Source organism: Cebus imitator, unplaced genomic scaffold, assembly GCF_001604975.1.
Source record: "Cebus imitator isolate Cc_AM_T3 unplaced genomic scaffold, Cebus_imitator-1.0 Scaffold159, whole genome shotgun sequence".
NCBI classification, from domain to species: domain Eukaryota; kingdom Metazoa; phylum Chordata; class Mammalia; order Primates; family Cebidae; genus Cebus; species Cebus imitator.
In genome coordinates, this window is record NW_016107474.1 from 1285825 (window position 1) to 1310879 (window position 25055).

The 25055-nt window shown below is 44.9% G+C and overlaps 1 protein-coding gene and 1 long non-coding RNA gene across 3 annotated transcripts in view; one reads left to right on the plus strand and one right to left on the minus strand.

Moving 5' to 3' along the window:
* Positions 1–25055, plus strand: part of CDH13 (cadherin 13) — a 1196315-nt gene that overhangs the window by 1054501 nt on the left and 116759 nt on the right. For both annotated transcript variants that reach the window (XM_017543720.2, XM_017543721.2), the window contains exons 9-10: positions 10340–10522; positions 18966–19219. In XM_017543720.2, the coding sequence (XP_017399209.1) occupies positions 10340–10522; positions 18966–19219 (437 nt within the window). The remainder of the gene's footprint in view (positions 1–10339; positions 10523–18965; positions 19220–25055) is intronic.
* LOC119473430 overlaps positions 21013–25055 on the minus strand; it is a 40819-nt gene continuing 36776 nt past the window's right edge. Inside the window, exons 2-3 of the long non-coding RNA XR_005202644.1 lie at positions 21547–21692; positions 21013–21276 (exon numbers count right to left, since the gene is read on the minus strand). This is a non-coding gene — a long non-coding RNA (uncharacterized LOC119473430). The remainder of the gene's footprint in view (positions 21277–21546; positions 21693–25055) is intronic.

A 25055-nucleotide genomic window follows, 5' to 3' on the forward strand; every position in this document is an offset into this window, starting at 1 on the left:
TCCAGCTTCATCCATGTCCCTGAAAAGGACATGAACTCATCCTTCTTTATGGCTGCATAGTATTCCATGGTGCATATATGCCACATTTTCCTTATCCAGCCTGTCTTTCATTTTGTTTTGTAGGGCACACATGCTTTGTTAAGTGAGCTTCTTCTCCCCAAAACCACATCTTATTTTTAGTTTTGCAAATGTGCGGGTCTGTATTTGGTGTAGGTAGGGTCATGTAGAGAAAGAGTATAGTCATTGGAAGGTGGACTGTCTCAGCTGGACATCTTCCTGAGAAGCCATTGACTCAGCACCTCCTGTATATCTGCAGCCAACACATGAATCACACAGAAGTGTGCGCCCTGAGGAGAAGGGGGAGCAATCCCTGCTAAGACATGCATCAAATGTTTCCTTCTCTTGCCCTGTGGTTCATTTGCCAGTACCTACAGAGCCAGGAGATTGAGAGATACTTCGTTTTCTCTCCCAGTGGAACGGGACCACAAATAGCTGCTGTCTAGGAACCTCATTTTCCTTTCAACCCAGTGGCATGATCTCAGCTCACTGCAAGCTCCGCCCCCTGGGTTCAAGTGATTCTCCTGCCTCAGCCTCCCAAGTAGCTGGGATTACAGGCCCCCACCACCACACCCAGCTAATTTTTGCATTTTTAGTAGAGATAGGGGTTTGCCATGTTGGCCAGGCTGGTCTTGAATTGCTGATGTCAGGTGATCCACCCACCTTGGCCTCCCAAAGTGCTGGGATTCCAGGCATGAGCCACTGTGCCGGGCCGTGAAGCACTTCTGCGCCTGTGTGGTGGATAGGATTGTAGGGCCCAGTGGGAAGCAGCGAGGCTGCTGGGAAGTGACTCATTCAGGCAGGTGATGGGCGGGTGAGGGGGCGACAGGGCAGGACTTAGGCAGGAGGTGAGGAGTAAAGAATAAGAGCCCCTCCGAAGACCTGGGAGGCGTTGCGCATGGGTCTGGGGGACACTGGCTTTCTGATTGGGCTTTCATCTTTCTCCAAGCTCTGGACATATCGTGAGAAAGGCCCCTGGAAGGAGAGCAACCCTGCCTGGGGGCTGTTTCTGTAGGGGCAGAGCAGAGGCACATAAGTATCAGTCCAGGATCAAGAACCTCACTACCTAGGATGCCAAAGAGTTTTGGAGAGGAATTTTCACTTAGGGCATATGGGGGAAGGCTGGCAGGTCTTCCTGCCTCTGCTCTGCATCTTTCTTTCTTGTCAAGATGCTATTCCATATTGTTGAACTATTTCTACATTTGGGTTTTGCATTTTCTCACCTGTTTAGTAACAGTGGGTGGCTTGAAACATTTAACTGGGAAAACTCTGGATGTTTAATAGACTTTTCTGTAGCTGCCTGTTACCATAGCTAGTAGGTACCCTCTCTTTGCATGATGGAGATAACATGCAATACTTTTAGCAAAGCATCTGACATAAAAGCGAAACACAAAATTGTCCATAGAAGAAATTAATGTGAGTTGGATCAAGAAAGGACTTTGATTATGTTTTCTTAAAAAAGAATCTCTGTCTTTTAGACTGAAGTCTTTACAGATGCAATGGCATGTCTGGGATTTGCTCCAGACAGTGCAGGATCAGGGAGGGGTGGCTGTGGAGACGAACCACCAGGGGCAGGAGTTGAGGATTTCTAAAGCCTGAAGACAGGCATATGGGGGTTATTATCCTATTCCACCTGCTTTTGTATGTGTTTAATATCTCCCACAACAAGATGTAAAAAAGAAAAAATACTTGAGAAAACACCCCTGAAACCCAAAGCATCACCAAAGGGACCACTCACGTGATGAGACTGGCAGACAGGCATATGGGGGTTATTATCCTATTCCACCTGCTTTTGTATGTGTTTAATATCTTCCACAACAAGAAGTAAAAAAGAAAAAATACTTGAGAAAACACCCCTGAAACCCAAAGCATCACCAAAGGGACCACTCACGTGATGAGACTGGCAGACATCTTCAGAGCTGTTTTCCCCAGGGCGCCATTGTTGCAAGGAATAGAAATCTGCTCAAGGCAGCTGGAGTGAAAATGAGGTTATTGATGGGAACAGAGCTTCCCACAAACAAGAACACAGGGAACCTCGTGGTGTTGAGAACAGGACTGGGAAACCAATCAGCGACTGAGGACACTTCCTGTCTTTTGTCTTTGTGTCCCCCCAAAAAACTCTTTTGTAGATTTTTCTCTCAATTTCTCCATTCTTTTGCTTCTCCATGCACATTGAATTTCTCTCATAATTTATCCATATCCAAATGACAAAAAATGTCCACCCCTTGCACAAATGCTGAGAAACCTCTATTTCCAGTGTATAAAAGAAATCATCCCCTTGTTCATGAATCAGCCAATGGATTGGTTACCCCTGAGTCGGGTGATCAGCTCTGGGTCTAATCAACTATAGCTAAGGAAGCTAGGATCACATGATACAAAATGGCTCCCTAGTACCACTCTTTTCAGCAGGGAGTGGGGGTAGGTTTAGTTCCCTCAAATATTTTATGAATTATACAGGCACCCTGAGATATATCTACACAAAACTGCTAAGATTTTCAGGAAATAAATATTCTGATTTACCATTTAGAAATTCTATCACCTCTGTCATTTGACCTACAATTGAGTCCACTTTCCTTTTTTTGGGGAGAAATGGAGAAGAACTGGTTACTATTCTCACTGGGAGGCCCTCAAACATATGTACATTGTTATCTTCCCCCTTGGGTTTTTATTCTTGAGACAAAGTAATCCCCAAAGTTAGTGTCTACTTATGATGCTCTTTATGAAAGATGCGGCATTGAGCATTTGGGGGAATCAGAGACGTGACCCCAACTCTGCAGGAACTCAAAATTGAGAGGGGCGTGTACCAGACTGTCTCTGCTTGTGAGACAGGGAAGTCTGTGCCAAGTTCTCTCTGTTCATGGTTGCTGGAATTCTCACCTCCAGCATCTGATGGATTTCTTTACTGTGTGAGCTACCTCCAATGGGTGTTAAATATTAGGTCTCTGACACCACTCCTCATCTTCAAAGAAAACAAAGCATCTACAGAATTTTAATCAGATAAAGAGAGGAGAAGGCTGGGGACACTGGCTCATGCCTATAATGCCAGCAATTTGGCAGGCTGAGCAAGAGAATCACTTGAGCCTAAGAGTCTGAGGCCATCCTGGGCAACATAGTAGGACCCTATCTCTACAAAATAAAAAAAAATTAAAATTAGCCAGGCATGGTGGTATATGCCTGTGGTCCCAGCTAAGGCAGGAGAATCACTTGAGCCCAAGAAGTTGAGGGTACAGTGAGCCATGATCACAACACTGCACTCCAGGCTGAGCAACAGAGCAAGACCTGCTAAAAAGGAAGAGAAAAGAAGGAGGAGGAGGAGGAGGAAGAGGAGGAGGAGGAGGAGAAAGGAAGAAGGAAGGAGGAAGGAGAAGAAAGAAGAAAGGAAGAAGAAGAAAGAAGAAAAAGGAGGAGGGGGAAGAAGAAGAAGAAAGAAAGAAAAGATGCAATAACTGGGACTATGATGATCTGGTGGGCTCCTGAATGTTCTTCTATCTTGCTCCTGTAGTCACTTCAGGGCCTGGCTATGCCTATTCTACTGTGACGTAGCTAGGGAAGAACTTAGTATGTTCCAGTCATCTTGAGGACTTGGCAGTAAACAGATGATGGTTCTCAGTCAAGCAACCACAGGTCCCTTGTTTGATTCTGTTATTAATCACTTCTGAGACATAGGGCTTTCTTAATATTGAATGAACTTTATTTAGAACTCTGTACTGTGTGCTCTTTAAAATTTTTACGTAAATATTATAGATCTTATGTATACTTTATATAATAATACTTTGTATTTTTATATTTGTATTTTATTACATACTATATATATTACATACTATATATATTACATACTATATATATTACATACTATATATATATATATATATATATATATATATATATAGTGCACATAAACATGATGTGGAGGCCAAATACCAATGTTCTCATATGTTTTTTTCTAAGAACTTTACTGTTTTACCTTTCACAGTTTGTGTTTGGTGTGAGGTAGGGGTCAGGATTCATTGTTTTCTCCAGATGGATATCTAATTGATCTAGCATCATTTATTGAAATGACCTTTAACCAGAAACTAAATAATATTCAAACATAGAAGCATCCATAATTGGCCACAGGTACAGCCTTGGATGTATGACAGTGAAGGAAATGGTTTTAGAAGTGGTAGAAAACAAATTGTCAAAATATGTCATAGATGTACAATATTTACAAAGAAAGGGGGCACCCAGAAGGAATACTAGCCCTCTCATTTACTGATGTATTTTTGTGCCTGGTGAAGTCCCCAGCATGCAACAGACACAACCATTATTTATTAAAATAAATTGTTGTGTAACTTTCCACCCTGAGATAAATCCTAATCGTAGATAGAAGAAAACTAGATATCTAACACAGCTTTCCCTTCTAAATGTGGACATGATAGGATTGACATCATTTGCCCGCTGTCTATTGTTGGAACGTAACAAGAATGAACAAGTATGTGAGTGCCAGGCATACATAACTGAAAAAAAAAAAGCTTCTTCCACACCACTCGAGAAAAATAAAATATATATATACATAACTACATTCCAAGGCAGACTGTGATAAGAGTAGAAGGAGTCACAGGGTATAAACCAAATTATCCAGTTTGTTAGTAAGAATTTCATATGATACAGATCAAAATCCATCATCATAATTGCTAACACATACTATCTTCTTCTTATACATATACCAGGCAATTTGCCAAGCTCCTTAAATACATTATTTTATTTATATCAATCACAGTCACTACCCATTAGACTATCAGGAAGAGTCTTCCAATAAGCTGTATCTTTTATGTAAACATAGACTCAAAAATGCTTGCAAATTACGTTTGTGATGGTCTCTCCCCTACCCTTTTATCATCACAAATATAAATTAGGTTTATAGATCTTTGTGAGACCCTGTCTTTTGATTTTTTAAAGCCCAGGCCCAGATGACTCTATCCCAACCTTTCAAGTTTTATATTAGTTCTCTGTGAAATTTAATGGTTAATGGCTTATGAACTTGGACTAGTACTCAGGTCAAACATGCAAGTAGTCAAGCATGCAAGCTTGTACATGTCCAGTCTTTCAAAATCATGCACTGTTACTTCTTTCCCATCTGTGGCTTTCCAGCCTTCTGATCATTCTTTCCATCTTCCAAATTAATCTGAATATCAACTTTCTGCTCTTGGAGGAAGAACTTGCATTCTTGGTGTATAATAGAATTCAAGTCCCTCTACCCACTAGTGATGGCTGTTGTGGCTCACCAGGCAGACTTATCCTAAACATCTGTCATGTAACTCAAAGAAAATAAAATACTCAGTTCTAAATTTGGAGGGAAGAGCTAATAAGCCCAGTACATAGTCCCAACAAGCCACAGTGATTGTTTTAAAATATGTTTTCTATCTGGTATTTGATTTGCTATACAGTTTAACAGAAAAGTAACTCTATTTTTCCAATTAAAGGAAGTAATAGTACAATCAATAATTCCTCCTGCTCTAGTGTGGTAAATTAATGTCTGTCTATTGTTTTTAAATCACAAAGTGAGCATTACTATAGAAATGTAAAATGGTACCATTTCGTTTTAATCTATTTAATTTTCCTTTCTTGGATTATATAATAGGGTTAAAACATTGAATAGAATTAATAGAATGAGTATTTAATTAAGCAATAATGAGCTCCTAAATGGATGCTCAAAGAAACTGCTTCATAGTTTATGCAGAAATCAGATAATGGTCTTAACAAAGACTATAATAATTGTGTTGCATGTTTTCCATATTTAAAATTTTTTTTTTCTGTATTCTCTCAGGAGTAGATTTAAACATAACCCAGTTCCTTGATTAGGCTACACTTGGCTTCCAAAGTAAATCACAAATGCCTTTCCATGGCCCACAGGGCCCTTCATAAGCTGACTCTACCATCTCTGGAGTCTGATGTCAGTTTTCTCTGGGCCTCCCCTTCATTCCAGCCACACCCAGCTTCCTTTTGTTCTGCAAGGGTATCTTTGGCTCCTCCTACCACCTGGCCTTTGCTCCTGCTCTTCCAGATGCCAGGTATGTTCTCACCCCTCTAAGTCCTTCTCTTCTTTCAGTTCTCAGGGAATTTTTCCCTTATGACCCTCCCCAGACTGGATCAGATACCCACCTACTCACACATACACACACACACACACACACACACACACACACTCCCCAAGAATTGTGATTTTATTTCTTGGCAATTAACACACTGTTATACATTTCTTTTCTGTCTGTCTCTCCTTTGAGCCTGTAATCTCCATGAGGAAACATATCATGTCTGCTTTGTTTGGTGGTGTATCCATGGATGGATGGATCTATGGTTGGATGGATGATGGATGGATGATAGATGGAAGGATGGATGGATGTGGACGGATAGATGGATGGATGGGTGGATAGATGGATGACAGGTAAATATCATTGTGGACCCATCCAAGGACATATGAGGGCCACAGTGCACACCACGGAGAATTCCTAGCACATCAGCATCTTTCCATTCTACTTGAATTCATTTGCTCACACACTAAAAAGGTAATCTATACCAGCCCCTTTGGTAGGTGCTGCAGACATAAAAATATCAGTGTTGTAGAAGAAGCTGCCCAGGTTTGTCTCACTTATACATGGCCTAAATGTTAATTCTATTTATTAATTCATCTACCCATATACCCACCCACCCATCTATCCATTCATCCCTGCATCCACCATCCACTCATCAGTCCACCCATTCACCCATCCACCCATCCTTCCATCCATCTATCCATCCACCCATCCATCCATCTATTCCATCTTCAGATCTGCTCATGTTCTGTGTACTGTGCCGTTTACTAAGGATCAGGGCTGACTCATCCATCAGGCGCCATTATCACAGTGCTAGGGCCCTAAAATCAGAAAGAAATAAAAAGAAATTTTAGGATAAAATAAATTTTTGATTCTTTTCTTCACATCATAAAAATAATTTTTTCTGAGACAGAGTCTTGCTCTGTCAACCAGGTTGGAGTGCAGTGGTATAGTCATAGCTCACTGCAACCTCAAACTCTGACACTCAAGAGATCCTCCCACCTCAGCCTCCTCAGGATCTGGGACCACAGGCAAATGCCACCACACCTGGCTGATTTTTTGCATTTATTTTTGTAGAGATGGGATCTTGCTATGTTGCCCAGGCTTGTCTTGAACTCCTGGGCTCAAGCGATCCTCCCACCTCAGCCTCCCAAAGAGCTGGGATTACAGTGTGAGAACACCATGCCCAGCTCCAAAAATAAATTTTTTAAGGTTCATGAAACTCTATTATGATAGTAGGGGTTGATGAAGGCAAAAGTGCCTGGGGTTCACCAGTCACAATGCAGCTCTGCTGGAGCACAGGAGACATCAGTCCATCGCTGGTCTTCTGGAACACTCAGGCAAGAGACAGAATCAGGCATCAGTCAACAAGTCATTCCCTCTTAGTCTTGCTCCTGTATGGCTTTGTCCCTTCACATTCCCTTAGCCCTCTCTTCTGCTCCCAGATCCCACTTCCTATACTTAAGATTATTCATTCATTCAACAAATATCTACTGAGTTTCTTCTGTACACCTAGCACCATGCAAGAGGCTGGAGGTGAAGCCTTGAAAAGACAGGTGCACATGGAGCCTCCAGCCTCCTCAAATCATGATTTGTCACAGTGTTTTCATCTTGGCACTGTGACACTCCTGCTTTGACAGAGCAACTTCTCACTTGTGCACTAGACATGACAGCGTTTCTATCTGACTGGTAGTTTCCAGCATCCTCTAGCCTTAGCCCATCTCGTGCCCACATGATTGACACCTGGTTTCCTAAAGTATAGATGTTAGAAGAGCCACAGGTCAGATTATGAGCTGAAGTCCACTGTGATCAGCAGGGACAGAGAACCAGTTCTCTGAATCTGGACCACAGCAGGGGGTGAAGGAAGGACTGGCCTAAGCTTGGGGGATCTGAGGTGGGCATGAGTAGCAGAATTGGTTGAGAACAAAGATTACCGGAAACCAGGAGACTTAGGTCTGATCCTTGGGTCATTAAATTACTTTAGGCAGGACTCTTCCTTCTTCCTTCCTTCCTTCTCTGTGCAGTCATCTTCATCTGTAACATGCAGGGATTAGGTAGTACATGTGTCACCAAGCCCCCTCTTGGCTACATGGCAGATAGCACTAACTGATCACAGCACTGTTTCCTGCTGAGCCCAGATGTGCTGCAAACCTGTCCATAGCAGGCTCAGGCGGCTTCACCCATTCACAAGGGTAGGTCCTGTCGTTAACACCTGCCTGCCATCCCTAGACTTGGACTCCATCCTGCTTCTCACCCCAACTACATATTAGAATTATCTTGGCAGGTGAAGAAAACACTATGTCCCTGGCTTTACCCTGGAGCCTGGGGAATCTGAATTGATCTGGGGAATCCGAATCTGAATTGACTCCTTGACTGATGCCTGATTCTGCCACTTGCCTGAATGTTCCAGAAGACCAGAAATGGACTGATCTCTCCTGTGCTCCAGCATGGCTAGTGAACCCCAGGCACTTTCACCCCCATCAACCACTCCTACCGTAATAGATTTTCATACGCTTTAATCCTGGAGAGTCCTGAATTAGAATGGGACCCAGGAATTTTTTTTCAAAGCCTCTGAGAGACTCTAATGCACAGACAGGGCTGAGAACCACTAGCAGAGTTTTCCAGCTCAAGAATTCTATGATTTGTGTGAGAAGAGGAGAAGATAAAAGATAGGTGGACCTTAAACAAGAATCATAGGAACCAGATCAAAATAATTGCCCCCCGGAGCTGTTTCTGTGTGACAGCAGCCTCAGTATCCCTCCTCATTCCCACTCTTTCCTAGCCTCCATGCATGTTCTAACAATTTTCCAGCTCGGGCATGGTGGCACATGCCTGTAGTCCCAGGTACTCAGGAGGCTAAGGCAAGAGAATTGCTTGAACCCAGGAGGTGGAGGTTGCGGTGAGCCGAGATCGCGCCATTGCACTCCAGCCTGGGTAACGAGCAAAACTCCATCTCAAAAAAAGAAAAAAAAAAAAAAAGGAATTTTCCAGCTCTCCTTTTATGAAAGGCAAGTCATCCAGGTTTGCTGAGGTGCAATAGACAAATTAGTTCCAGTCCCCGCCCCGTCCCCTTAGAAGCCTCGGGATTAAGGTTTATGATTAATGATTTGCAAGTCAATTAATCAGCCACCGCTTTTGAAACCTCATTTCTCAAATTGCTTCTCTTTGAACACAAGGGCTTTTTGACATCATCTTACTGTCTCTAGATTCACTTTCCTACTAATTGAAATTCCAAGATATTTCTTCATCTTGTCAGCTTATTGGTATTACTTGTTTATAAAATATTTGCAAACAGATTACTGTTCACCTGTAGTGTGTCAGAGGTAAGCAGCAAAACAATACTTTAGGCTTGCCGCTCAAAGGGATGTACTAATGATAGCTCGTGAACTTCTCTATGAGAATTTATTCTCTACGAGATTTTTCATTGATTGATTTATTCTCGCCACACCTGCTTGAAACAAGTATTTGAGATGTATTACAATAGAAACACAGGTACAATAAGGCTCCAAACAATTGATTTAGATGATTTCTTAGAACATGGTTTCTAAGGTCATACTAAGAGTGGATATGGAGTAGGAAGGATGGGATTGGTTTTGTTCATTAGAGAAAATAGCGGAGTCTAGTAGAAGATCTGGGGTCAAACACTGTGCTTTAAATCCCAGTCTCTTCACTTATAAGTCTTAGTGCTCTACTCATCTGATTCTGTTACTGTTTGAGGAAGGCAGGGCTGCAAGAACAAATGGAAGCAAAGATGGCTTGAACTCAATCAAAATTTGTTTCTCGTTCAAAGACAGTTCAGGATGGGTGTTCTTGGCCACCAGGTTGCTCCCTTCCATGTGGTGACTCAGGGACCCAAGCTCCTCCTCCCTTGTGGCTCCCTGCTACCCTGGGGTTTTGTGGTCCTCTGCATTCAGGTAGGCAGAGGGTGAAAAAGCACAGAGAGGAGGCACAGCTGTTCTCTTCACCCTCCCTCCACAGAGTAGCACAGCACAGCCGTGATCACCATCATTCCTGCCCACATTCTGCAGGAGAGAAGTTAGTTTTGTGGCCTCACCTAAGTTCAAGGAGAGGAGCATAGCATCTTCCGATCATAATTCTCCTATGTTACTATTTAAGTGAGACGATGTGTGTAACATATCCAATGCAAAGCATGGAGTAAATGAATATGTTTTTTTCAAAATAGTGACCATTGCCATCTGCTTTGTTTGCAGTTTCAAGCCACAGTCGAGGAAGGAGCTGTGGGAGTCATTGTCAATTTGACGGTTGAAGATAAGGATGACCCCACCACAGGTGCGTGGAGGGCCGCCTACACCATCATCAATGGAAACCCCGGGCAGAGCTTCGAGATCCACACCAACGCCCAAACCAACGAAGGGATGCTTTCTGTCGTCAAAGTAAGGGTGCTTCCTACTGCCCCTTTCTCCTCATGTGAGCAGTGAGGACCCCACAAGGGAAATCATAGAATCACTGAGTTTAGAAGGCCAGGGATAAATTCTCCCAGTCTCCTCCTTGTGAGAATTAACAAAGTAAAAGTCTCGTGGCTTAAGGGTACACCCACATCCTCAGCAGCATAAACAAGCAGCCAAAACAAACCTGTGTTATAGGCTCTAAAACACTCAAGCTTACATGTAACTTTAAAAAAACCAAACTTAAGTGGATTTTTGTTTTTGTTTTTGTTTTTGTTTTTGAGATGGTCTCACCTTGTCGCCTAGGCTGGAGTACAGTAGTGCAATCTCGGTTCACTGCAATCTCTGCCTCCCAGGTTCAAGTGATTCTCATGCCTCAGCCTCCTCAGTAGCTGGGATTATAGACACCCACCATCATGCCAGGCTAGTTTTTGTATCTTTAGTAGAGATGGGGGTCTCACCATGTTTCCCAGGCTGGTCCCAAACTCCTGGCCTCAAGTGATCCACTTGCCTTGGCCTCCCAAAGTGCTGAGATTACAAATGTGAGCCACCATGCCTGGATCAAACTTAGGTTTTAAATAGATTATTTATACACTTGCTAAGGAATGATTTGCAGATGCGTCAAAATGAAATATGTGAAGGTGTTTATAAAGATAAGTGCTCAAAATGCAGGCTTTGACATGTCTTCTTAATCTTTCTTGGCAGAGCTTAGTTCTTCCTTAAAAACACACACACAACATAATTATTGGTGTGAAACCCTCTGTGAGCCTTGCTAACTCGCATGCTGATCCTCTCTCTGCCTACAAATAGAACAAGGAGGAAATACAATTATAAATGTAAAACCTCATGCTCATGCTGGGAATCCAGAAATATTAGTGGGGATGATGGCACAGAAGGCGTGATGCAGGTGGTCTTGGTATTCCGGAAGAAGGCATTTCTACACCGTTTCACCCTTTCTGGGAAGTTCTGGGCAGAGTTTCTGCCAGAGACCAGGATCTTCATCGGGACACATTTTCTTTTCTAGTGGATGAAGCCATTTGCCTGAGCAGCAGGGATCAATCGCATTTATAGTGACAGTAGTAGTGGGCAGAGCAGGGACATGGCTCCCCACTCCCCTGTGTGCCCTTGACCAACATACACTCATGTTTTCCGGGCCTCAGTTTCCTTACCTGAAAATGAGAATGATAATATAACCTAACTCTTAAGGTTGTTGTTGTAATCCATTTAGTTGCTATCATGAAGTACAGTATAGGGTGGGTAGCTTATAAACCACAGACATTCACTTCTCACAGTTCTGGAGATTGAAAAGTCCAAAATGAAACTTTCAGTAGATTCTGTACCTGGTGAGGAACCACTTTTTGATATATGTTCATGTCCTTTCTCTATCCTCACTTGGTAGATAGAATGAGGCAGCTCTCTGGATTCTCTTATTCTCTCTCTCTCTCTCTCTCTCTCTCTCTCTCTCTCTCTCTTTTATTTTTATTTTTTGAGATGAAGTCTCACTCTGTCAGCAGGCTGGAGTGCAGTGGCATGATTTTGGCTCACTGCAACCTCTGCTTCCCAGGTTCAAGCGATTCTCCTGCCTCAGCCTCCCAAGTAGCTGGAATTACAGGCTCATGCCACCACACCCAGCTAATTATTGTATTTTTAGTAGAGACGGGGTTTCACCATGTTGGCCAAAATGATCTCAATCTCCTGACCTCGTGATCCACCCACCTCGGCCTCCCAAAGTGCTGGGATTACAGGTGTGAGCCACTGAAACCGGCCCGGATTCTCTCTTTTTAAGGGCATTAATCCCATTTATGAGGGTTCTGCCTTGTGACCTAATCACCTACAAATGGCCCCATCCTCTAATGCCTTCACAGTGGGGGTTATTTCAACAAATGAATTTTGAGGGAACACACATATTTAGTCGATAGCAGCTGTTGTGAGAATTTCAGGAGCCGACATGTAAAGAATACTGATGGGCACTTGCAGTCAGCAGCAGTTTCCTGTGGCTTCTGTCACAAATTACCACAAATTTAGGGCCTGAAAAAATTTTTTTTTCATGAAAATACATGAATTTATTATCTTACATATCTGAAGGTAAGAAGTCTAACATGAATCTCACTGGGCTAAAAATCAAAGGATTGGCAGAGCTGCCTGCTTTCTGGAGGATTCGTGGGGGAATTCACTTCCTTGCCTCTTCCAGCTTCTAGAGGCCACTTGCATTCCCTGGCTCCTGGCCCCATCTCCATTGTCAAAGCCAGCAGTGCAGCATCTTCAAATCTCTGACCCTCTGACTCTAACCCTCTGCTTCCATCATCACATCTCCTACTTCCTCCATTGACCTGCTCACCTCCCTCTTACGTGAACCCTTGTGATTCGATTGGATCCACTGGATAATCCAGGATAACTTCCAGTCTCAAAGTTTTTAACATAATCATATCTGCAATTACCATGTGACCTATTATAAAGTCACATATTCTCAACCTCCAGGAATTAAGATGTGGACATACTAGGAAGCCATCATTCATCCTCCCAAAGAGCTATACAAACAACTGCCCCAACAAAGCTCGTGACACCCAGAGGGCTGGACCCATGGCCACTGAGAATGGCAGATCTCAGACATACTTCGGGCTGGTTCTAGAGGATGAACAAGCCAAACCTGTGGTCTGAGTTTCTCCCAAGCCTTGCCCCTTTTCAGCCTCTGAGTCCCCCTCTATTCTTCTTCTCCAATAACATGGGCAATGGCAAAGTTATTAGGAAAGCCTGGCACTGGCCTTCTGTGTCCACGGCTGCTGCACTTTCAAAGCTGTAAAAATCATAGAATGACATAGCCACTGGCTGTCCTCTGTGGCTAGTCCTGAGTCTATAAAAGCTGTCAGGCAACTTTCCAAACCTGCAACTTGAAGATAAAACTTGGATAAATAGACATCTCCATCACAAATCCTGAAGCTCAGTCCTCCCCAAAATGTGTTTGCCATAGCTCAAGGAAAATGAATATGAACAAAACAGGATTTGATAGGGTGCGGTGGCTCATGTCTGTAATCCCAGCATCTTGGGAGGCTGAGGTGGGTAGACCACTTGAGGTCAGGAGTTCAAGACCAGCCTGGCCAACATGATGAGACCCTGTCTCATTAAAAATACAAAAATAATCTGGGCATGGTGGCATGCGCCTATAATCCCAGCTACTTGGGAGGCTGAGGCAGGAGAATTGCTTGAACCAGGGAGGCAGAGGTTGCAGTGAGCCAAGATTGTGCCACTGCACTCCAGCCTGGGTGACAAAGTGAGACTGTCTCAAAACAACAACAAGAACAAAAATACAGGACTTGCAGGAAGGAGCCATTCTCCTCTGCTTGCATTCCTGCATTGGTCCACAAGGCAGTGGCTCTCAAATGCTAGCATATATAAGAATTATCTGGAATGCTACTTAAAATGCAGATTTCTGGGCTTGCCCCAGACCTACTGTGTCAGAATATGAGGGAGAGGTGTGCCAGGCGGTTCTGTTGTTCACAGGGCACAGCTCTTGTTGAGGGGCATGGCGTTAGGGGAAGCTGTTTCCATAAGCTTGTCTGCCCTCCCTGCAAATTCCAGGGGAATAGGGGCCCATGGAGGCTGAGGCTCTCACTGACTTCAGCTTTGCTAGTGTGTGGACTTCCTTTGCTTTGGAAATGGGATGCAGAGTCTCCCTCACCCCACACTGGCTTCCTCCCAGATCAGTAGGAAGGGCCTTGAGCTCTCTCTGCCTCTCAGCACATGTGAGGCAGAGTCCAAGACCACCTTCCAGAGGCCAGTTAGGCCATGTTCTCTGCTGCTGTCCACTGTGCCAGCCATTGGTGCAACCATTAAGAATGCTTTCTGTGGCAAGTAACAGAATGTGGCTTAACTAGTAAAGGAATTTAAGAATTTTTGTTGCTAGATAATGATAGGCCAGTCCAAGATTGGCCAACAGTTCCAGGTAGCAGAGAACCGGCCGTGGGTGCTTCAGATACTTTTGACTTTTTCCTCTTGGACATAAAGTGGCTGCCAAAGCCCCAGGCATCATGTCTTCCCACTGCTGCATCCTAATCCAGAAAACAAGGAGGCAGCCAGGCAAGTGGAGGGAGAAGGTGCTCTCATGTGACCCTCTCCTCTTATTGGGAAAGAAAACATCTTTTCTAAGGGTCCCCCAGCCAATTTCTCATGATGTTTCATTGGCCAATGACATAAGTTCTTCCTTAACTTCAAGGAAAGCTGAGAAAGTCCATATCTGGCCTTTGGGCCTTTACAGCAGATAAGGGAGTTGGGGACTGGCGATTGCTATTGGGTAGCCAAGCAAGAGCAGGTCTGCACTAACCAGTTAGCAATCCAACATACGGTAGAACTAGTTGGAGTCTCAGGATGCTGCTGGTTTCCAGCAAGGGCCTGCCTCTCAAAAGGACCAAATCCCAGCAGCTCTGGCAAACGAGTGCCCACTTTGTCTTTAAAACCTTCAGGTCAGAAATATCCATAGTTGCTTTCTAAACCTGTTCTAAAACCACCAGAAAGTTATTTTTTCAGCTGACTATAATCAGCCCTACATTTTATTTTCTATTTTGTCCTCAGAGAAGGAAGTGTCCAGAAAGCATCCTTGATTCCCCAAACCATTCACAGGCCTAAAAACAGCTGTTCCGTTGGTTCTGGATCCTCCCTCTTCCTGCCAACAAACCCAGGTCCTCCACCCTTCCCATGTGGGTCAGCTTTTCCAGGCTTTCAGTTTCCCAGGACAGTGGTTGACACCCTCTCTTGACACCTGAAAAAAATATTAATTGAATTGCCTCTCTGTAGCTTCCATCAGGAGCATTTTCAATTTCCTTCCACCCCTGACACAGAGGCCCAGCAACAGACAAAGCAAGTTAATGAGATTGTGTGCTCTGTGAGCTCATGGAGAGCTTCTTAATCCAATTACAGCCTCCAAAAGGGATTAGGAAGGGAGACCCACGTGTCACCAGCTCCAGCGGGTGTGGCCCTGGGCATTGTACAGCTGGATTTACTAGACTTCACCTTGTACATAAACACTAGCGCGGCCCTGCTCCCTTCCAAAGGCCAGCCTTGTGTTGTGTGCCTCCCCTCTTCCCTTCTGCTTCCCTCCCTTTAAGACAGCCTTTGTGGCTTAGTTCCTCGGAAGCCAGCATTCTGTTCAGGAAGTGTCAGCCTGGGAACAGGCATGGTTGATTATATTCAACTGAAAGAATAACTTTTTGGTGGTTTTAGAACAGGCTTAGAGAGCAACTAAGGGTGTTTCTGGCCTGAAGGTTTTAAAGACGAAGCAGGCTCTCATTTGCCAGAACAGCTTGAATTTGGTCCTTTTGAGAGGCAGGACCTTGCTGGAAACCAGCAGCATCCTGAAACTCCAACTAGTTCTTCAGCATGCTGAGGACTGGGGCGATGACTCTTCCAGCTCTTGCAGAACCACCCTCTTCTTTCTCACCCCCTTGGCAGCTTCTTGTTACTGATATTGACACTAGGCCTAGCTCCATGGGGAGCATTCAGCATTCACCCTGCCCCCTGATCTTTACAACAATCTCCTGTATTCGGATTTTGTTGAAGAGAAAGCTGAGACTTCAGGAGAAGCAGTGGCTTGCTGGTGGTCCCAGAGTTATGATGCATCAGGGCCAGGACTTGGCCCCCACCTGTCTTTCTATTTAAGAAAAAAGTAGGGAATTTAAAAGGTAAAAATGTCCAATAATGTTCGAGTTTTGCATAATCAAAATAACACATAATTGTGTTGCAAAAGACTAGTGCTAGAGAAAAGCACAAGAATTACAGTTGTTAATTCCTTCCTTCCTCCCTCCCTCCCTCCCTCCCTCCCTCCCTTCCTTCCTTCCTTCCTTCCTTCATGCATTGATACTTATTTAGAGCCCACTATGGTCCTGACACTATGCTAGGTGCTATATATTCACTGATGAATGAACTGGTCTCTCTCTGCATCCTCCCAGGGAGCTTATAGTTATAAGAGCAAGAACTTTTGCTACAAATAATGATGTTTCCAGGAAAGAAGGAGAGAAGGAGGGAGGGAGGGAATTGTTTCCTTGGGAAAAAATAGCCAGTGGTCCCCAGCCAAAGAAAAGGAGCGGAGCAGCACAAATTGCTTATTTCCCAGCATCTTGACTGTCTCACTTGTCAGCAGATGGCTGTATTCCCCAGAAACCCCATCATCCTCCTGCTAGTGCATAGGTCTGTGGCCCTGGGGAATCAGATGCCAGACCAAACTAGGCCAGGATTGTGATTAGTGCTGGTGGGGTGGCGATGGCCCTTGGGAGACTGGGGTGCTCTGCATTTCACTTCAGCTCAGGGGACACACCCTCAGTGTCGACACAACCCAGCAAGCCAAAGGCTCTGTCCTCTCTGGAATCCTAATTGAGATGAATAGCTGCATTTTCCAAGTATGGCAGCTCCCTGGCCCTGGTTTGAAGTTTACTTTACTGAGGTTGCATATTCTGGCGTCACTTGGGATGGACAGAGATCTGTTATTAGGATTCATAGAAAGAAGGACAGAATGGTAACTGACTCCTGTGTAACAGGGATTGAACTGAAACACCAGCATGCAGCCACTCAGCACTAAGAGCTTTGCACTGGTTAAGTCTTAAAATCCTAAAACTAACCCTGCTAGGAATTGTTCTAGGTGAAGAGAGGAAGTCCAGTTACAACCAGGAAGCATTACCAGTGTGCGTGTGTGCGTGTGCACTCTCCCATGCGTGGAGTGCTTGGCACTGAATACATGTCAGCTATAATTATCATGAAAGTGACTTCATTTGCCTAAAGGCACTCTGACCCAGCCTGCCAGATTCCATTTCCAACTCGGTGTCAGCTCTTTCCCCAGTGGCAGCAGTCCTCATCTCTGCTTTCATTTTCCCATGTCCATGGTAGCCTCTTCATGCCCTTGCTTACTTTTAGTTGAGTGTAAATCAAATCTCTTGACTCATTTAGTCTTGTCCTTCTTGCAAGAATATCCATGATGGCGTGGGTCTGATGGGTTAGCTACTTTTTCCAGTAAACATTAGGAAAACAACTTGATATAAGCAGCATGGCCTCATCTTACCTAAATGTCTCCCCATGCATACCTGGCAGAGCCCCACTCTGGGAAATGCTGCTCTCACCCTATCCTGTGCTCTCGTGGTTGGGAAAAAGAGTGACAGACATGCATTGGCAGCACCATTGTATTACTAATTTTATCATGGAGTTTCTCTGACATCCTCTGGTTTAGTCCACACAGTGGCTGGGGGAGGTGGGTATTCTATCAGCCCCCTTTGCAAAATCACCTAGAGTGGTCCTCATCAGGGCTGCCCATTGACACTGGGGTAAGGCAATCCACCGTTGTGTGGGACTGTAACTGTCCTGGGCATGGCTTTAAGTCTGCTGTTACTGTCCCCTGCCCAGTCAATGGCTGGGGAGCCCTCAAGTCAGTTGAAAATACTCCCATACATTTTCAAATGCCCTCAGCTGGGGCAGGGCCCACAGGCTTAGCCCCACATGGCTCAGACTCTCAAGTTCTTTCCCCGCGTTACTTTCTACTAGAGACTGTGAACCCAGGCTATACTTTAAGGTGTGTGGAGACCCTTTGACTTCATGGCAAGTGAGTGATAAATATTACAGATGAAACCTTATACAATTCAAGATAAGATTTGGAAAAAAAGTAAAAAAAAAAAAAAAAGAAAAAGAAAGAAACATGAAAGCTTAGTTTTCCTATTCCATTGATCCACTGTGATAACAGAGGTAGGATTATCTTGCTATAAAGCTACTGAGGCTTGGGATTTGGGGTGTCATTTACCTGAGCCCAGTGGTGTGGAGTTTCAGGTCCCAGGCAGGGAGGCTTTAAGCGTCAGCATTGCCAAGGAGTTGCCTAAAGAAATCTCAGAGGGAGGCTCACTAAGGCTCAAGTCATGTGTTGTCATTTATTTCTTAATAAAAAAAAAAAAATCCATACCTAATCTCACATTTTCATGTTTTTGTTTGTTTGTTTGTTTTTGAGATGGAGTCTCACTCTGTTGCCAGGCTGGAGTGCAGCGGTGCAATCTCAGCTCACTGCAACCTCTGCCTCCCAGGTTCAAGCGATTTTGCTGCCTCAGCCTCTCTAGTAGCTGGGATTACAGGCGCCCGCCACCAGGCCCGGCTAATTTTTGTATTTGAAGTAGAGATGGGGCTTCACCATCTTGATCAGGCTGGTCTTGAACTCCTGACCTGGTGATCCACTTGTTTTGGCCTCTGAAAGTGCTGGGATTACAGTCGTGAGCCACCGCACTCAGGCACATTTTCATGTTTCATATTCTTCATCTTAAAGATAGCGCCCCTGTTACACAGGCTTAGCCTCCAAAGCCCAGCTCCATCCCTGAAGGCCTACTGTTGCTCATGGAATTTCAGAGGGAGTTTGTACAAACCACTGCCCTCTGTGGCTGGTGTGCATCCTGAGACCCTTCTGTCTGCTTTCCAGCCATTGGACTATGAGATTTCCGCCTTTCACACCCTGCTGATCAAAGTAGAAAATGAAGACCCACTCGTACCCGACGTCTCCTACGGCCCCAGCTCCACAGCGACCGTCCACATCACCGTCCTGGATGTCAACGAGGGCCCAGTCTTCTACCCAGACCCCATGATGGTGACCAGGCAGGAGAACATCTCTGTGGGCAGTGTGCTGCTGACGGTGAATGCCACAGACCCCGACTCCCTGCAGCACCAAACCATCAGGTGGGTGAGTGGTTCCAGAACCGCAGACGGAAGGTGGGCAGGAGTTGCTTTTCCTTTCCAGTCATAGAAGCTGGTTGTCAGGAGCAGATACCGTTAAATTAAACTTGTTAACAATCCCAGCAAGTGGGTGGAAAGCGTCATAGAGAGGAGGTTGTGGCTGATGGCTGCAGGGGGCCAGGCTCTCTGGTGAGGACAGTGCTCCCACCTGAGGCTAGCCTGGGAGGGGAGTAGCTTCAGTGCTATGTTCCCAAATGATATCCAGGTCTGCTGTCCCCGAGCACAGAGAGAAGGGAGCCACTCTGGGTGGCCTCGTGCATCTCAGAAACTTGCCTGCTTTGTCATTAGCACTGCTTTAAGAGAAGGTCTGGGCAAACTCCATTTACAGATGCAGGTATTGCGGATTCATAGGGGCTCAGTAACTTGCTCAAGCAACCCAGCTTGGTGGCAGAGGAATCAGTATGGAAACAGGACACTCTGTGAAGTCCATCCTCCTCTTGGCTGCTAAATGCTTGCTGACTCTGAGCTGTTCAGAGGAGGAAGGAGCAAGTCACTTCATGGTGCTTGGAAATAGACCATTGAGAATGGCGTTTTGCCTGATGAGGGGCAGGCCAAAATTAATAATAATAGTAATGTCTTCAGAAATTTCTGTCTTTTTTTCTTAAGCTCTGCCCAGTGTTTAGGTAGAAGGCATTTTCATAATGAGATTTAATTAAATGACCGCTATCTACCCATGGTGTGTCTAATGCTCACAAATAAAAGACATCCTCCTTGGTACGTTACTTTGCAATAAATTTAAATCAGCATGTAGATCCAAATGCATGCCCATCTCTGCAGAAGAAGGTTATTAATCTTCCTCCTCCAAAATCTAATCTTCTTCTCATATGAGGTACAAATAATCAGGTATTAGACACACTTACAATAAACAAGTATCTGATTTTCCTGATTTGAAACACCTGGAAATATGCAACAGAGTCTGAGTCAACCACTTTACCTTGAAGCAAGCTGGCAGAGAAGAAGCAAAAGTTATTTTCCAACCCCAGAAGTGAATTTGTTTTTACAGCTAAACTTTCTGAATGCCAGATGAACTAGACAAACGTGTGAGATAATACCAAATCCTATAATAATGTGAATCTGAAATAGCCATTCTTTTTTTCCTTTTTTTTTTTTTGTTGCTATCTGACAATGGAAACATGCAATTTAAACATCAAAGAGAAAGACTTCCTTAAGTACTTAGATGGGAAAACTGGTAGCTTAACAGACTGCAGGGTAGTGGGACAAAGGTAGGATGTTTCCAGGTGAGCTTAACTGTCATCTTGTATTTCTACAACTGGAGGTGAAGGCAGGGATCCTGCGGGCAATAAAACGAGTTAAAGCAGGTTGATTTTGTGGACCCTGGGACACTGCCATTGCTGGTACAACTTGGGATGCTGCCAGTCATGAAAGGGTTAATGCAATGGGAGGGGTGTCTGAGACCTAGAGTTAGACATCACTGCTAAGATAAGATAGACAGTGGGAGAGGAAGGTCAGACTGGGTTGTTTGATGAAGACCAGCTCTGCTGACTTGGGCAAAGAGAGAATGAATGTGCTGGAAGACATTATGGACATTATATATGATGGAGGAGTATCAAGAACCTGCTTGAGATAGCACAGGAGCTGGGGCATCCTTCAGGCTCTAGGTCACAGGAACAGACAGGCTTGCAGTTCAGGATCTCACAGGGAGAATAAGCCAGCTCCAGCCATTTTCTGTTCTAGTGTCGCTCAGCCGTGGTCACATTCCCAGGGTGGCTCCTTGCTGGAGCTGGGGTCATGCACCTCCCTGCTCGGGGCACCTGGATTAGTGATCAACTGGGATGCTGTTCTCAGACACGCAGCACAGAGGGCCGCTGACTAAGAAGGAGGGAAGAAAATCCTGTCTGGCAAATGGAGCGTGCTGCTGGAGGCAGGCCACAGGTGCAGACCATCCCAGCAAACGGAGTTAGAAACAGGATTCCAGCTTGGGGAAGGAGGGGTACCTGGGAGAGCTGAGACATTCAGGAGCATCCAGGCCAGGATTCGAGCTGTGGAGAACAAAGGTCGGGTAACTATTAAATAGCCCTGGGAGACAAGGGTCTTAATCCCACTGCTATGCGAGAGAAGGAGGAGGTCAGAGAAAGCAACCTAGAACTGACTCGAGGTGAGACTCGTGGGGAGAAGCTGGAATTCACAGAGTTCTGAGGACCTTCTTGTTTCTCTAGCAAGTGTGATCATCACAGTTGTGGCCTTCCATCACAAGTAACCAGGACCCAACTCACAGCAATTTATGCCAAAGGGGGGTCCTTGTTACTTACATGGGTCAGCACACCTAATGGAAAAGTCCATGGGAATGAAGGCCTCCTCCAGCATGATGGAATTCAGGTGCTCAGACCATATTCCTTCTCCATGTCTAACTCTGCTGTCCTCTGGGTTGGTTCCATCCTCAGCTCTATTTGCACATCTGTAAAGAGAGAGGCACCAGCAACATCTGTCCTTGATCCTACCAACAGAAAGCAATATCTTCCTTCCTAATCAGCAGCCCAGCCCAAGACCCAAGTTGGGCCATGAGCACACCCCTCTGAACCAAGCAGTAGAGCAGCAGGGCGGATTGTGCTGATGAGTCCTGGTGCCCAAGCCTGCCACAGACCCCAGCACCCAGCTCTGAGGGCCTGCAGGGGCAGCTACCCTAGGAAGTGCAGGAGGCTTGTCCCAGAAGGTGGGAACAAATGCTGAGTAGTCAGGAACAACAGAGAGCCACTGGCACCAAGGTCAACCTTGTGAACCCCACAGAAAATAGAGCTGCACTGTGTCTCTGCAGCTGGTATGCCTAAGAGTTCTAGCATTTACAAATTGGCCTGGCTGAGAGAGGGCTGGACTAATCCCTTTCCCAGCCTTGGAGCAAAGTAAATGTGTGCGTACATGTGCATGTGTGTGTATTGCACACATTTCTCTATCTGGCCTGACTCCTCAGACATATCCTGCAAGTGATCCTTTCTTAGCCTGGTACTGGCAGGATCCCCCACCCCTTTCCTGTCCTCCCTTCTTCCTTTCTTCTCCCCTTCCCTCCCTCCCTCCTCCCACCCACCCTTTCCTCCCTGCCCTCTCTTCCCCTCCACCCCTCTACTCTCCTGGAAGAAAGCCGGGATAACAACACCTACAAGTTGAGCTATTGTCACAGGAGCTCTTTGGAAAAAAGAGGCTCATTATTTGCAGCCTTTGAACCTGCATACTGAGAAGTGCTGTCCCTGGGGGGCTGTGTGTGCAGAGGAGGAATGGGGCTGCACAGAGGGGCCAGGGTGGGAGATGGCTTTCTCATCTAATCATCTATGCTGGGTTCCCAGACTTCTCAGACAGATGCAAAGGCCTTGCAAGTTGTGATGTTAGTGTTGTAATGGTTCTTCAGGGAGCAGGCACTGGAAGAAGAAACTTACCTCAAAGAGAACTCTTCCTTCTCCTCCTCCTCCACAAAACAGGAATCAGGCGTCTCCTGATAACGTTTTAGTGTCTCTAATGTCTTTATCTTCTTCTTCCTTCTGCTGACTGCTGATGTGATACCTCTATTCTTGTCTTCTTAGTTTAAAAGTATTTAAGCAAGAGACACACAGCAAAAGAATTGCAGCATAGAGTAATTTATTGCAAAGAAAGGGATATGTTGAAAGTTAGGTGCAGAGTAGCCAGTACACTCTGAGAGAGAGGATTCAGGGTGGGCTGCTCATAAGGATGAAACAGCAGAGCAAAGACCCACATCAGGGAGGCTCCCTTCGTGGGAGTCTTCCGTGATTATTCATAAGTAGGTGGGAAGAGGCGTTACTAGGAAGTATGCTCTGCGTGGTCTTCTGGGTGCACAAGTGCAGTAGCTGTACATGCTCATTCATATATTGCGTGTCTCTTTAGCATCTTACATCTCCACCCAGGGCTGTGTTGTTCATGACTATGATGAGCAAAGCATCAGTTTGTGAAACATCAGTCATCACCTGCCGAGATCTGTCTTGCGGACCCTGACTCAATGATGGATGAATGAACGCACTCTCACACCTATTTCTGTGATTCAAGTGGGCTAGGGATAGTCGTTGGCTACTTTCAGAGGGTGAAATCTTGCCAGTTGACCAAGATGCCCTGTACATCCATACATTTATTCAGTAAAGATTTTATAACAGAGGTTCTAAGTCAACATGCATGTGGGTAATTAACATGGTTAAAAGTGTGGTTTTAGGAATGACAAAAGCTTTAGCTTCTGGAGGCCCAGGGTAAACCCCATTAATGGGTAATTCCCCTTTGACCGCCCCATGAGAGGATCATCCAGCACAAGGTTTACATGAGTAAACAGAGTAGAGACAAAGGGATGTGGGGTAAACAGATTTCACCAGGGAAAACCTCTCATCATCCCTGTCTTTTCCCTAACATAATGGACCAGCCATCTTCTGCCTGCCCCAATAAAACCTTTCGTCCTTCCGAAAGGTTTGAGACTATAATCTATAACTTTCCTTATTATTGCCCTAATATTTTGCCGGCCACCTCAAGTGAATTCCAACAAGTTTGAGGACAGGTAAAATTAAATGTGCATGTTCTCTAGAGGGAAGAGTCCCTACTGCAGTCAGCTTTGTTTGAATGAACTCAGTTACCATGCAAATGCTGAGGTTTACTGTGTTGGCTGTACAGTCACCGTGGTTGCTGCTGCATCCCAAGAACATGGTCATTTCCTTTACTACCTAGCCAGCCTCACTCCTCCTCCTTGCTCTGTCTCTCAGCCTCTCTCTCTCCACCCCACCATCTCTGTCTTTTCTGACATTCCCTGTGATTCAGCTCCCACATCCCCACTCATCTCACGTTTCTCACCAGACCCTCAAAACTAAAAGCTGCCATGAGAGACCAGGATCCTGAGAGCCTGTGGCAAGGCCTGCCCACCCTAAGTGCCACTTTTGCCTCCTCCCTGGGGGGCTCCTTCCGTGGTCAAAATAGGAAGCCTTCTCCCCACCCCCAACCCCACCAAAATGTGGGAACACACTTTCAGCTAAGTCCAGGCCCTGCACTTCTTCCTGTCTCGTGTGAGTAAATGCACATCTCAGGCTCGACTGCTCCTCTGCTGACCACAGCTGGACGCCCCCTTGTCTTCCCAGGGAATGCTCAGATCAGCAAAGGGAACCTTGATCTCCAAGGAGCCTATGACTCTAAAGACAGGCAGTGTCCAGGCATCGGAGGGAATCTTCTCACTAAAAAGCCTGTGTTATTAAGACTCATTTAAAAAACCCTTCACATTGTGCTGTTAGCCAAATCAAAACAAATAGCAGTGATCTAGGGACAGATGAAATTCTTCTTTTTAATGACTTTTATCTTCTCACCCTTATAATAAAAGTAAGATAGTTTCTAGAAGAAACTTTTGAAAAGACAGGTAAGAATAAGGCAGATAATAAAGTATCTGTCATCATGTCCAACAAGGAAATCCCTTTTTCATAGCTTTGCTCTATCTCCCTCAATCACATGTGAGTATTATGTTTTTCATTATCAAAATTGGCTTGCATTATCCACTCTCAAAACTCACCATTTTTATTTCCCAGTATATGCTGAACAGCTTTCTATCTCAAGAAACGGCCATTATTTTTCATCGCTGAATAGTGTGCTGTTATTCCATTACAGGGATATACACATCTGTTTATTCCCTTGTTGTTGGCTATTTACATTGTTTACACTTGTTTGCAGTTTTTGTAAAACATTAGTGGGCATGCTTGTAGTGAAATTGTTTAATGCATCATTGACATTCTGAAGATAAATCCCTCAAAATACTTGGCTTGAGCAAAAGTATGACTGTGTATTAATGATTTTTGTC